Source organism: Papio anubis, chromosome 5 (assembly GCF_008728515.1).
Source record: "Papio anubis isolate 15944 chromosome 5, Panubis1.0, whole genome shotgun sequence".
NCBI classification, from domain to species: Eukaryota; Metazoa; Chordata; class Mammalia; order Primates; family Cercopithecidae; genus Papio; species Papio anubis.
In genome coordinates, this window is record NC_044980.1 from 67682608 (window position 1) to 67694798 (window position 12191).

The 12191-nt window shown below is 44.1% G+C and overlaps 1 protein-coding gene across 2 annotated transcripts in view; it reads left to right on the forward strand.

Moving 5' to 3' along the window:
- The first annotated feature begins 2463 nt into the window (after positions 1–2463).
- The window catches only part of HEXB (hexosaminidase subunit beta), a 28874-nt gene continuing 19146 nt past the window's right edge, over positions 2464–12191 (forward strand). For both annotated transcript variants that reach the window (XR_004183740.1, XM_003899812.3), the window contains exons 1-3: positions 2464–2861; positions 6404–6549; positions 10606–10671. Coding sequence is in view for 1 of the 2 variants with exons in the window: in XM_003899812.3 (XP_003899861.1) it covers positions 2563–2861; positions 6404–6549; positions 10606–10671 (511 nt within the window). In the remaining variant the exon portion in view is untranslated. The remainder of the gene's footprint in view (positions 2862–6403; positions 6550–10605; positions 10672–12191) is intronic.

Sequence of the window (12191 nt, forward strand, 5' to 3'; positions counted from 1 at the left end):
GGAAACATTATGCCGTGCTTCCATTGACAGTAAAAAGTGGCAGTGAAGATGGATACTGCAAATTATATTTGTCTTAATTATAAGAAGAGGGGAGAATAGTGTGCCACTAAAGTTTGCTTTTATGGAAGAATTTTAAACATGCACCATGTAGGGGTGGAAAGATGTGATACCTTTCCTCGTCCATCAGGAGTCATGGCTGACACTTGTATAACAAAAGAGCAGATTAACACAAGGAAAGCATAACAGATTTATTTAATCAGTTTTACATGACATGGGAGCCTTCAGAAACGAAGACTCAAAGACCCAGGAAAAGCTGCCTATTTTGATGTTTAGGTTTGATGCAGAGCTTGTATGGCAGAAATGCAATTGGGCAAAAAGGATATGACCAACCCAACAGTAATAGAGAGGAGAAACCTGGCAAGACGTGTCTGTTCAAATTCTTCTTGGCCTCTGTGTGCGGTATTCCTTCCTCCAGGATGTGGTGCAGGGCCACTCTAGAACAAAAGTCTTGAGAGCCACTATGGCCGGCTCCTACAGAAAGGTACGGCAAGATTAGAGTAATATTTCTAGATTTTATGACTGGCTTTGAGGGCAAAGGGGCTCTAGTTTCTTTTTTCTTTCTGAGACAGAGTCTTGCTCTGTCACCCAGGCTGGAGTGCAGTGGTGCATCGTGGCTCACTGCAACCTCTACCTCCCAGGTTCAAGTGATTCTTGTGCCTCAGCCACCCAAGTAGCTGGGATAACCGGCATGTGCCACCACTTCCAACTAATTTTTGTATTTTTAATAGAGATGAGGTTTTGCCATGTTGGCCAGGCTGGTCTCAAACTCCTGGCCTTAAGTGATCCACCTGCCTTGGCCTCCCAAAGTGCTGGGATTACAGGTGTGAGCCACCGTGCCCAGCAGTGGCTCTAGTTTCTCTGACCCATTTTGAGAAAGAGGAATTCTAGTTTCTATGGCTTGCTGTGGGGAAGAAAGGGGAGCAGGAGAAAGAAAGGCAGGAGAAGGTCAGAAAGATCTTCTGACCCTCTTTTCTTCAGTTCCAAGTATTCAACATGCCAGAGTGCCACACTCTGGGGTCTCATTTTCTGAGGCCCAATAATCATTACATTTCTTTTCTTTTTTTTTTTTGAGATGGAGTCTTGCTCTTGTTGCACAGGCTGGAGTGCAGTGGCATGATCTCAGCTCACCGAAACCTCCACCTTCCGGTTTCAAGCGATTCTCCTGCCTCAGGCTCCTGAGTAGCTGAGATTATAGGCGCCCGCCACCACGCCCAACTAATTTTTGTATTTTTAATAGAGACGGGGTTTCACCATGTTGGCCAGGCTGGTCTCAAACTCCTGAACTTGTGATCCACCCACCTTCACCTCCCAAAGTGCTGGTATTTCAGGTGTCAGCCTCCGCACCCGGCCTAATCATTACATTTTTTTTTTTTTTTTTGAAGTCTTTCCTTAAAGCTCTTCCACTCTCATTTTCAGAATACTTACTAGAGCAGATCTGTGGCTTTGGTCAGCCTAGCGTTTTTTCCTTCTAGTAAGAGAACACCTCTTCTCCCTTTGGCATGGCCAGTCCGTGTTGGTCATGTGACTTCACTGGCTCTTTCTTAGGGATGGGTTATGAAATCAAACTAGTCAGTTGGGATCCTTTATCGGGACCGACACAGATAAGCCAAGACGTTCTCTCTCAGGATTTCTTGGGCATGCTCTGCTCCAAGGAGTTCTGACGGGAAGGCTTTATTGACTACAGCTGAAGTGCCATTACAGAAAAGCCTCAACCTAGCAGCAAATAAACTCAGCTCTCATCAGTTATCTGGTGGTTGAGCTGAGAGGAGAAAAGTGCTCCCCAAGCTTGGCTTCTCCAGCTTCACCAAAGCCAGGGACTTAAAGGAGAGCGCCAGTGTCGCCAGCGTGAGCGGGCAGCGACCTGGTGCCGGGCTGGCATCCCCAGCCTGTGCACTGGGCCCTTTTCTTTTTCTTTCTTTCTTTCTTTTCTATTTTTTTATTTTTTATTTTTTTGAGACGGAGTCTTGCTCTGTCACCCAGGCTGGAGTGCAGTGGTGCCATCTCGGCTCACTGCAATCTCCGCCTCCCGGGTTCAAGAGATTTTCCGGCCTCAGCCTCCCGAGTAGCTGGACTACAGGCACCCGCCATCACACTCGGCTAATTTTTGTATTTTTGTAGAGACGAGGTTTCACCATGTTGCCCAGGCTGGTCTTGAACTCCTGACCTCAGGTGATCCGCCCGCCTCGATCTCCCAAAGTGCTGGGACTACAGGCGTGAGCCGCCACGTCCGGCCAGCACCGGGCATTTTTCTTACTTTAGCCATCCCGTGTTTGAGGTTGCTGTCTGGGCTCTGCTCCTACCCGAGGGCACCCCGGAGGAAATTCTCGAGGTGGCCTGGGCAGGGCGGGCTGGGCGAGGGCGCGCCCAGGGCCTGGAGGCGGAGTCGGGGGCGGGGCGCGCCGTCATCTGACTCGGTGACTCACCCGCGGCCGCGCTTCCTCTGACCTGGCCGGGCGGAAAGTCGGGTCCCGAGGCTCCGGCTCGGAAAGCAGCCGAGCGGCCATGGAGCTGTGCGGGCTGGGGCTGCCCCGGCCGCCCATGCTGCTGGCGCTGCTGTTGGCGACGCTGCTGGCAGCGATGTTGGCGCTGCTGACTCAGGTGGCGCTCGTGGTGCAGGTGGCGGAGGCGACTCGGGCCCCGGGCGTCTCGGCCGCGCGGGGGCCGGCGCTGTGGCCCCTGCCGCTCTCGGTGAAGATGACCCCGAACCTGCTGCATCTTGCCCCGGAGAACTTCTACATCAGCCACAGCCCCAATTCCACGGCGGGCCCCTCCTGCACCCTGCTGGAGGAAGCGTTTCGGCGGTGAGCGCTCCCGGCCGGGAAGTGTCCTGGGGGAGGGGAGGTGGACCACCCCGGGGCGCTCTGCAGACCCTCACCACCCCACTGCGCAGACGAGGAAACGGCCCCCGGAGCGGGCAGGCGATCTGCCCAGCGCCACACGGACTGAACCCACGCTCTTGCCCCCACCCTCCTACTGCTTCTTAAGGGACACCTTGGGTGCTCAGGAACCCTGGTTTGAGAGCAGGATACTAAGTGGAAGAGGGAGTTTGCTCTGAGGCCTTGTTGGGCAAATGACATGGATGGAGGGGACACCCGGTTCCCCAGCTCCAGAGCTGGGGAGGAAAGTGACAGCTCCTTATTTGAAGGACGTTCAAAGGGATAAGTTACCTGAAGGGCTTAGACAAGCTCTCTTGAGGGACCAGGAATTCCCCAAAGCTGACTGTCATTTATAGGCCAATTTCACCCCCTTGCCTCTCCTCAAATCTCCTGGTAATAACTCAAATGGCGGAGGTCCTCAGTTTCGAGCACTGCCTAAACTCCCCTCTCACCTAAAATCTCTTCCACATAAAATGTGAGATGTTTGCATCTAACTACGTTTCTGCGGCCAGTGGTTAGACAGTATCCAACTTTGTTTCTCAACACCAATCATGTGCCTGCTCTCCCTGCTTCCTCTTTTACAGAGCCCTAGATAGCGCCTCTGTCTCCCTCACCCTTTGGCTGCAGACAGGGTGAATTTTGTCATGGGAGTCAGCCAATCACACCATAGAGAAGACAGTTTCCCCTGGGGAGATGTTTGAAGAAGCCACACACTGTCCCTTCAGTGTGAGACTTGTGTAGGTAGGACTGTCCTGAAGGCGTATCGTGCCCCGCAGAACTGTAATTTGGTGCTAACTGTACTGCCTCCTGGCATTCCCCAAGCCTGTCGCTGTGCCCAGTAGATACTATAGAGCTTAAGTGTGCTTGCAGGACACTGAACAGGTGGGGAGGAAATGCAAAACTAACTGAACAACGTGTTCTGACCCCAGATAGGACAGGTGCCTAAGCTCAAGCTGAAGAGGCCCGAGATGCTGATGGCAGAGATGGTTCATTCTCTACAATCAGAAGGCTCACGGTTTCCTTCTGTTTTGTACAACTAAATGGGTATTATCAGTCCCTATTTTAGGCACACACACTAATGAGCCTTTGGTATCCAATCTGCTAAGGCCAGAGTGGGGTTAAGATGTAGAATCAAAGTGTTTGGTTGCATTGGGATATTCAGAAAGATTGCATGGAAGGTACACGAAGGTTGTCTCAGAAGATCACTACTAGGGTTGGAAATCTTTTAAAAGCAAACACCCTTATTATGTTTGCCTTGGAGTTCAGCTTGTAGAATTGGATTTTCCTTCTGTGTCATACTGCTAAGTAAAACAAGGACTTGGTAATACGCTGAACTGACGATGACAAGAAAGCATAGGTGATGTAAGTTAACAATAGGTAGATAACCAGGACTTGAATCAGCTGAGATGATTTGAAGGCAAGGCTTGGCATTTCAAGGCAGGTGCGGGTGATTACCTGAAGAGTTTGCCTAATTCATGGCCTCTGAGTGGAGCAGCCATTAATTATGCCTGGCGTTATTAGGAAGCAGGTCATAAAATGTATTAGCCCTTATGGCTAAGACGTGAAGGCATGCATGTGAGCATTCTAGGAGCTCAGCACGGGCAGTAGCTATCTCAGAGTAAAAGCACAGTGGAGTTGGAAAGATTTGGAAATATGGGGTGTTCAGAAAGTGTGACGTGGTCAGGAACACACAGCCTGGGCCCCAGATTGTTCAGAATCACATAGCCCCTGTCTCTGAAGAGCCCAAGTTGTATCACAAACCCTGCTTTGAAACAGTATGTTTCTTGCAGGCAGAGAGTTTGGCTGTTAGATGCATAGCTGCTTCTTCAGCTTCTAGGACAGCGTCCATCACATGTTAGTCACTCATTTTAAAAAATAAACAAATAGCTTCACTCCTTCATTTCCTGGAAGGCTAAACTAACCCACATACCTTTGACATACTGCTTCACAGCCCTTTGAGTTTTCTGTTAGAATTTTACTACCTAGGGTCAAGGTTCTAAGCCAGTTTCCAACTCTGATCTCGAAGCTGTTGGCAGCTTTAATTTCCTTTTTTAAAAAATTTTAACTATGGAAAAAATATAAAATTTACCATCTTAACCTTTTGTAAGTATGTATTTCAGTGATCTTAATTTCCTTTTTAATCTGTCAAGGTTTTCTGTCAACACCTTCATCCATTCCATTCTCTCATTGGTTAACTTCCATACACTCCCAAACATGTCACAATTTTCCAACCTCCTCTTCTGCGAAAAAGCGTAAGATGTTCTTACACATAAGTAGCATATATAACCTTCTGGCTTGCCAAAATCTGTAAAATATTTAAACAATTGTCCTGAAGCTTATCCGATCTTTTTTTATTTAGTGCCTTTACATTTTTATTTAATATTCTGATTTTTGGATACCAAAAACAATTGCTCTGAAGCCTATCTGATCTTTTTTATTTAATATTCCCTGGTTTTTGGGTACCAACAAAAGGTACCTTTTTTTTTTTTTTTTTTTTTTTTTGGAGACAGTCTCACTCTGTCACCCAGGCTGGAGTGCAGTGGTGCGATCTCGGCTCACTGCAACCTCCGCCTCCCAGGTTCAAGTGATTCTCCTGCCTAAGCCTCCCAAGTAGCTGGGATTACAGGTGCCCACCACCATACCCGCTGATTTTTTTGTATTTTTAGTAGAGATGGGGTTTCACTGTGTTGGCCAGGCTGGTCTTGAACTCATGACCTCATGATCCTCCCACCTCGGCCTCCCAAAGTGCTGGGATTACAGGCGTGAGCCACCACGCCTGGCCAACAAAAAGTTAATTTTAAAGGCTCTGATGAGAATTCTGGACCTTCTTTTGGGGGTTTATATATAAGCTAGGATACTTTTGTAGGAAGGTAACAGGAACCCTGACTCAATCTGGCTTAAACAATAAGAAAACTTACTTCACACATTAGGATGTCCAAAAGTAGGAATGTATTTAGGGCAAGTTGACTAAGTGACTCAACAGTGTTACCAGGGATCCATATTCTTTCCATCTCTGCTCTGTCCACTTTAGTGTAGCAGCAACTGGTCCAGCTCTCACAGAGAAACAAAGTTTTCTTGTGATTTGCTCAGAAGAACTCCCCCTAACCCCCACATCCTATCACTGGGCAGAATTGGTTTTTCATTCCCAAGAGTGATGGATTACCATGATGGTTTCATTATTGGTTATTAACAGGGGCTTCATATGTCACTTCGGAGTGTGGGGAAGCTTTTGAAATTCCCATGCCTGAATCCCATTCTCATAGATTCTGATTCGGAAGGCGTGGACATTAGCATTTTCGAAAAACTTCCCAAGTGATTCTAATGTACAACTTAGGGTGAGAATCTCTAGTTGGACTTATAATGGGCAGCATGGATTTGAGGCGTTAACTGCAATGTTACTAGCACATCCATTTTTAAAATTTGGCTAAAATCCTTTTAAAATGTGTTCACATTTATTTCTCAAACAGATATCATGGCTATATTTTTGGTTTCTACAAGTGGGATCATGAACCTGCTGAATCCCAGGCTACAGCCCAGCTTCAGCAACTTCTTGTCTCAATCACCCTGCAGTCAGAGTGTGACGCCTTCCCCAACATATCTTCAGATGAGTCTTGTAAGTACCTCTGCAATGTGAGTGTATTATAGCCCAGGTGCTCACTGACGGACTTCAGTGCCAAAAACTGGCTCCATGTTAGGAACCACTGTGAGTTCTCAACCAGTGAGTTTATGATTCCTATTTTAAAAATAACCTTTAAAGTCTGATTATAAAAGTAGTACATAGCCTTTGTGGAAAATTTGTAAGTACAGTAAGTGTAGAAGAAGAAGAAATAAATCACTCATAGTCCCAGCAGACAGAATTAATCACTGTCACTTTAGGTGTATTTTTTTTTTTTTTGCAGAGTAAAACATTTAAACATTTTACATAGACATAAGTACAAACATGATAAGCATTGAGATGAAAATGGCAGTAATTCTGTACATGTGCTTGTATTTTTGTTATATTTTTGTATCATGCTTTTTTGCAAAATACATTATAAACATGAATTTCACTAGTTTTCTGTGACATCATTTTCAATGGCTGAATAATGTTCTGTCACTGTATGGATAAGCTGAATTGGCTAATCTCTTTTGAACATCTAGGTAATTTTTTAACTTTTGTCTTTGAAAACATCTGTTTGTATCCATGATCTCTATTTATAATCTATAATTTTACAAAAGATAATGCAGAGCTTGGGGGAGAGGGTGGGTACAGCAGTTTCATTTGATTGACAATATAATCGACATTTAGCTGTATGATTTTGTCCTTGTTGTTACCTAAAACATTATTCTCTAGGGCTTTTCCCAAATTGTTTTAGAACAAACAAGTGGACATGCCTTTTCTATAGGGTATACTGCCTGAGAATAATGTGGAATTGCACCAAGGCATCAAAGAAGAGCAGTATAAGGACATGTGTAATAAAAGATTCGTGCAAGAGACAGCAGACAGGGGAACTGAGTGTAAAGATAGAGGCCGGGCACTGTAGCTCACACCTGTAATCCCAGCACTTTGGGAGGCCGAGGTGAGTGGATCACTTGAGGCCAGGAGTTCAAGACCAGCCTGGCCAATATGGTGAACCGCATCTCTACTAAAAAATACAAAAAGTCAAATATGTTGGTGCACACCTGTAATCCCAGCTACTCGGGAGGCTGAGGCAGGAGAATCACTTGAACCCAGGAGGCAGAGGTTGCAGTGAGCTGAGATCATGCCGCTGTACTCCAGCCTGGGGGACAAAGTGAGACTGTCTCAAAAAAAAAAAAAAAGATAGGATGCCACAAATTTAGAGCAAAGAGCAACTCCGTTACCCCCTGACTGCCTCACAGTTAAGTACATGTCTTCATCCTGCTGGTTTAGATGAGATTTCTCAATAATACATCTCTTTGAAAAACAGCTTGCTTTCTCTTCAATTCTGTAGCTCTTCTTAGAAAAGAAATAGGAAAATTCACCAACGTCAGGTATCATTTCAGTTGATACTCAGCACTGACACCACGTGAAGTAGGATTTGCAACCTGAATTGAGATGAAAATGGTCATTACGTTGCCAAGGAATCTTTGCTGTCCTTTGGCAATACAGATAACAGATTGTAAATTCCACAAAATGAAATTTCGAGACTGGAGAGTCATAGCTTATCTTTCAGTCAGTTCTACAAACCCTCTTTATTCTGAAAGGGAAGTTTCTTGATACAAGGTGATTGTGAAATTTTTGGCTGAAAAATAAACTAGTTTTTAGTCTTTAAACTAGTTGATGATGATGATAAAAGTCACACATATGAATGGAAATAAGATATCAAACATCCAGAGTGGGAGGACATGTTGGAGGAGGTGACAATGTTAAAGCACCACTATTTATTAAAAATAAAAATATGCATGCCCTGAGGAGTGGACTAGTTTTTACTGCAGATAAATGGACACATAAATCAAGGATGTTTGATTCTGTTTCCCTGTAATGTGAAGAATTGTCAACAAAACTCAATATCCATCAATAGAGGAATGGCTGAATGCATCTTGTCAATCTTTACTCAATAGTATGATCACAACAGTTAAGAATAAAGAAGCAGTATTACAGAGAACACACATGGAGAACTGCCAAGTTAAACTGCTGAGTTGAACAAAGGAAGCTGTATAATTATGTGTAGGGGTGGACCCCATTTATATATCAACACACACGTAAAGCAATACTATTCTCCTTCCATGTATATCTATGTCAAGCCTAAGAAAGGCCCGATAAGTATTTCCTCTGAGGAAGGTAGGAGGAGTTGGGTGAGTATCTCAAAGGAGATTTTAGCCTTATCTATAATGTATTGTTTTTAAACAGAATATATAGATACGTTATTTGTATATTCACCCTCCAAAACAAATGTATTTATGGTGCAGAAAGATACAGAATGGGCTAACTGAAAAGTCAGTGATATCATTCCTTTCACACTTCAGGGAAGTAATCATTGTTAACACTAATAACTTGGTTGTGAAGTAAAAATGGAAATTCTGTAGCTATGTGTTCATATATTTAGAAAACCAAATTTCTAATTGTTATATGTATTTTCCACTGAGTTGAATTAGTCCTTTTTAATATCAGCCAGTTGTCAGCTATTAGAAAATAATTGGTATTAAGTATATGTAATATATTAATGTTTTTGAGGTGACTCTGTCTATTTCTGGAAGATCTCAAAACTAGAATGTGGCAAAAAAAAAAAAAAAAAGTTTTTAAACAGTGACCAATGGAGCAGTGAGCTCTAGGTAGCTGATTAAGAATTTGATACAGGTGGGGTGAAGTGGCTGACACCTGTAATCCCAATACTTTGGGAGGCTGGGGCTGGTAGATGGCTTGAGCCCAGGAGTTCAAGACCAGCCTGGCAACATGGCAAAACCTCGTCTCTACAAGAAAAAAGAAAAATTAGGCATGGTGACACATGCCTACAGTCCCAGCTACTTGGGAGGTCGAGGCTGCAGTGAACCGTGATCATGCCACTCCACACCTGCCTGGGCAGCACAGTGAGACTGTCTCAACAACAACCCAAGAATTTGCTATAGATGTAGAGGAAACATAATTAGACTATGCTCATAAATAGCAATATAGTTCTTAGCCTGGCACTGGCTGACTTATCTAATGGAATGTGGTTATCTAATGGAAAAGGCTATCTTGTCAGAAGACTGTCACCTGAGATGCTCGCACTATTGATAGAGCACTTTTGCCTACCTGCAGCTAACTATTCTGTGAGTATCTGAATGGTGGTGGTGGTAGAAGGTGATAAACCAGCATAGAGGACACAGTATTAAATCATTAACCTCCAGCCCTTAAGCATCTTTGCTGTGGCAAAGTCCACAGCTGTTACACCCTTTAGCTTTCAATCTCTTTACCATCTGTGGGTTTACTATGTCTGGTTGATTCCACTCCAGACCTCTCTAAAAGACTAAGTGACTATTGGGCCAACCTTAGAATGTGTTTCAAAGATTGAAAGATTAGCCTCTCACCAGAAGCAGCTAACTGGAGTTCCATTCTGGATGATGTGAACTTTTAATTGAGTGGGACAAAGCTAAACTAAGCTAAAGGGATTTGGAGAGTAAGTCTTAAGGCAGGTTTGGATGATACTGAGGGAAGGTGGGTGCAGGGCAAGTAGAAAATTCTGAAGGCAAAAGAGTGGAGATAACTCTCTGGCCTCAAAGGGAATAGATTTGAGTGACACCTAGGACATTACCAAGGATTAGTAGGAACTGAGGAATTTTTGCATTTTCAACTAAACTCTTAGCTTAACTAAGACCCTACTCTGTTGAGAAGTTGGAGAGACTAACTCTCTTGGGAAGATGAAGAAACATGGAGATGACACCCAAATTCCTGTCTTGAGTGACTCAAGTGACTGGATGGTGGTGCTGTGACTCACTGAAATGAGGAACGCAGAAGGCCAGCAGGTTGAAGTGTGCGGAGGAGGGAGGGAAGAGTTCTGTTGTGGCATGTGGAGTTGAAGGAATCCACAGGACATCCAAATGGAGATGTACAGGAGGCAGTTAGAGAAACAGGTCATGTGCTTGGGAGAAAATAATAGTCCAGAAATATCAGTGACATGTTTAGGAAACTTATTGTGTGTCATTGAGGGATTAACAAAAGTATGTGTGTGATTTTAAATCTCCAATACAGATACTCTACTTGTGAAAGAACCAGTGGCTGTCCTTAAGGCCAACAGAGTTTGGGGAGCATTACGAGGTAAGTTTCGTGCAGTTTCACCGTTACTTTCCAGTAAAGGAAAATTTTCAGTTGGTGCTTTGTGAGATCAAGCACAGCAAACCTTTGCTGCCTTGGATCCTTTACAGAATGCTTGGTTATGTAGTTCCAAAATTATTTCCATTGAACATATACTTCGTAAAGCATGGGAGAGGTCGGCACAGTGGCTCACACCACTTTGAGTCAGCACTTTGAGAGGCTGAGGTGGGTGATGATTGCCTGAGCTCAGGAGTCTGAGACCAGCTTGGGCAACATGGCGCAACCCCATCACTACAAAATACACAAATTAGCCGGGCATAGTGGCGTGGACCTGTAGTCCCAGCTACTCTGAACGCTGAGGTGGGAGGATTGCTTGAACCCAGGACGTTGAGGCTGCAGTGAGCCTAGATCACACCACTGCATTCCAGCCTGGGCAACAGAGCAAGACCCCTGTCTCAAAAAAATACAAGTAAATAAATATAGCATGGGAGAAAACTCATTTGACCTCTCAAAAACTGTTTGAAGGTTATTACATTCCTACAGTGCTGTAATTCACTGATGCTCTTGGGACTGTAATGTTTATAGCACTACACATGGCCCCAACCTGTTCTGATGAGGGAATTTTGTTACAACTGTCGCTTCTGTTGACTCCAGAAGCAAGCATCTCTCTTCCCTAATTTCAAATTCCTGTGGATTTAGAAGCATAACTAAGTTTGTATAAGGAGCAGTATAAAAGGCAAATGTGCTATTGAGTTGGTTAGAGGCAGTGGGCAGGGAGTAACTTGAAAAGCTTTTCCTGAGAATTTCAGGGTCTGAACTTCAAAGTTTGACATCAGGACATTTGCTGTTCAAAAGTTTCTTTTACCTTTCTAGGCAGATAAGATACTGTACTGACTTCCAAATAGAGTTTTTAGAAATGGAATTTTTAAAAATATGAACTAACCCAATTTATAGTCATTAAAATAAAGGCTTGGGGCCGGTCATAGTCATTCACACCTGTAATCCCACCACTTTGGGAGGTCCAGGCAGGCAGATCACTTGAGGTCAGGAGTTCGAGACCAGACTAGAGATGGTGAAACCCCATCTCTACTAAAAATACAAAAAAAAAAATTAGCCCGGCATAGTGGCGCATGACTGTAATCCCAACCACGTGGGAGGGTGAGGCAGGAGAATTGCTTGAACCAGGGAGAGGGAGCTTGCAGTGAGCTGAGCTGGCACCACTGCACTCCAGCCTGGGCGACAGAGCGAGACTCCGTCTCAAAAAAAAAACCAAAATAAATAAACATTTGGAATTTGACTCAGAGTGTTACCTAAAATAATCATTGTTATGCTATATATTTTTATACCATAAGAAGATTATAATTTTATTCAAAATAGAATATGAAAATATCTAGAGATTTACCACAAATGTAATTTTATTTATGTATAATGTTAGTGATTTTAAGCTTTTTAAGTTTTTTTTAGTCCGATCTGCCTGTCTTGTCTGCGTCTGCTAAGGAGAAGAGACACTTACTGATGTTTGT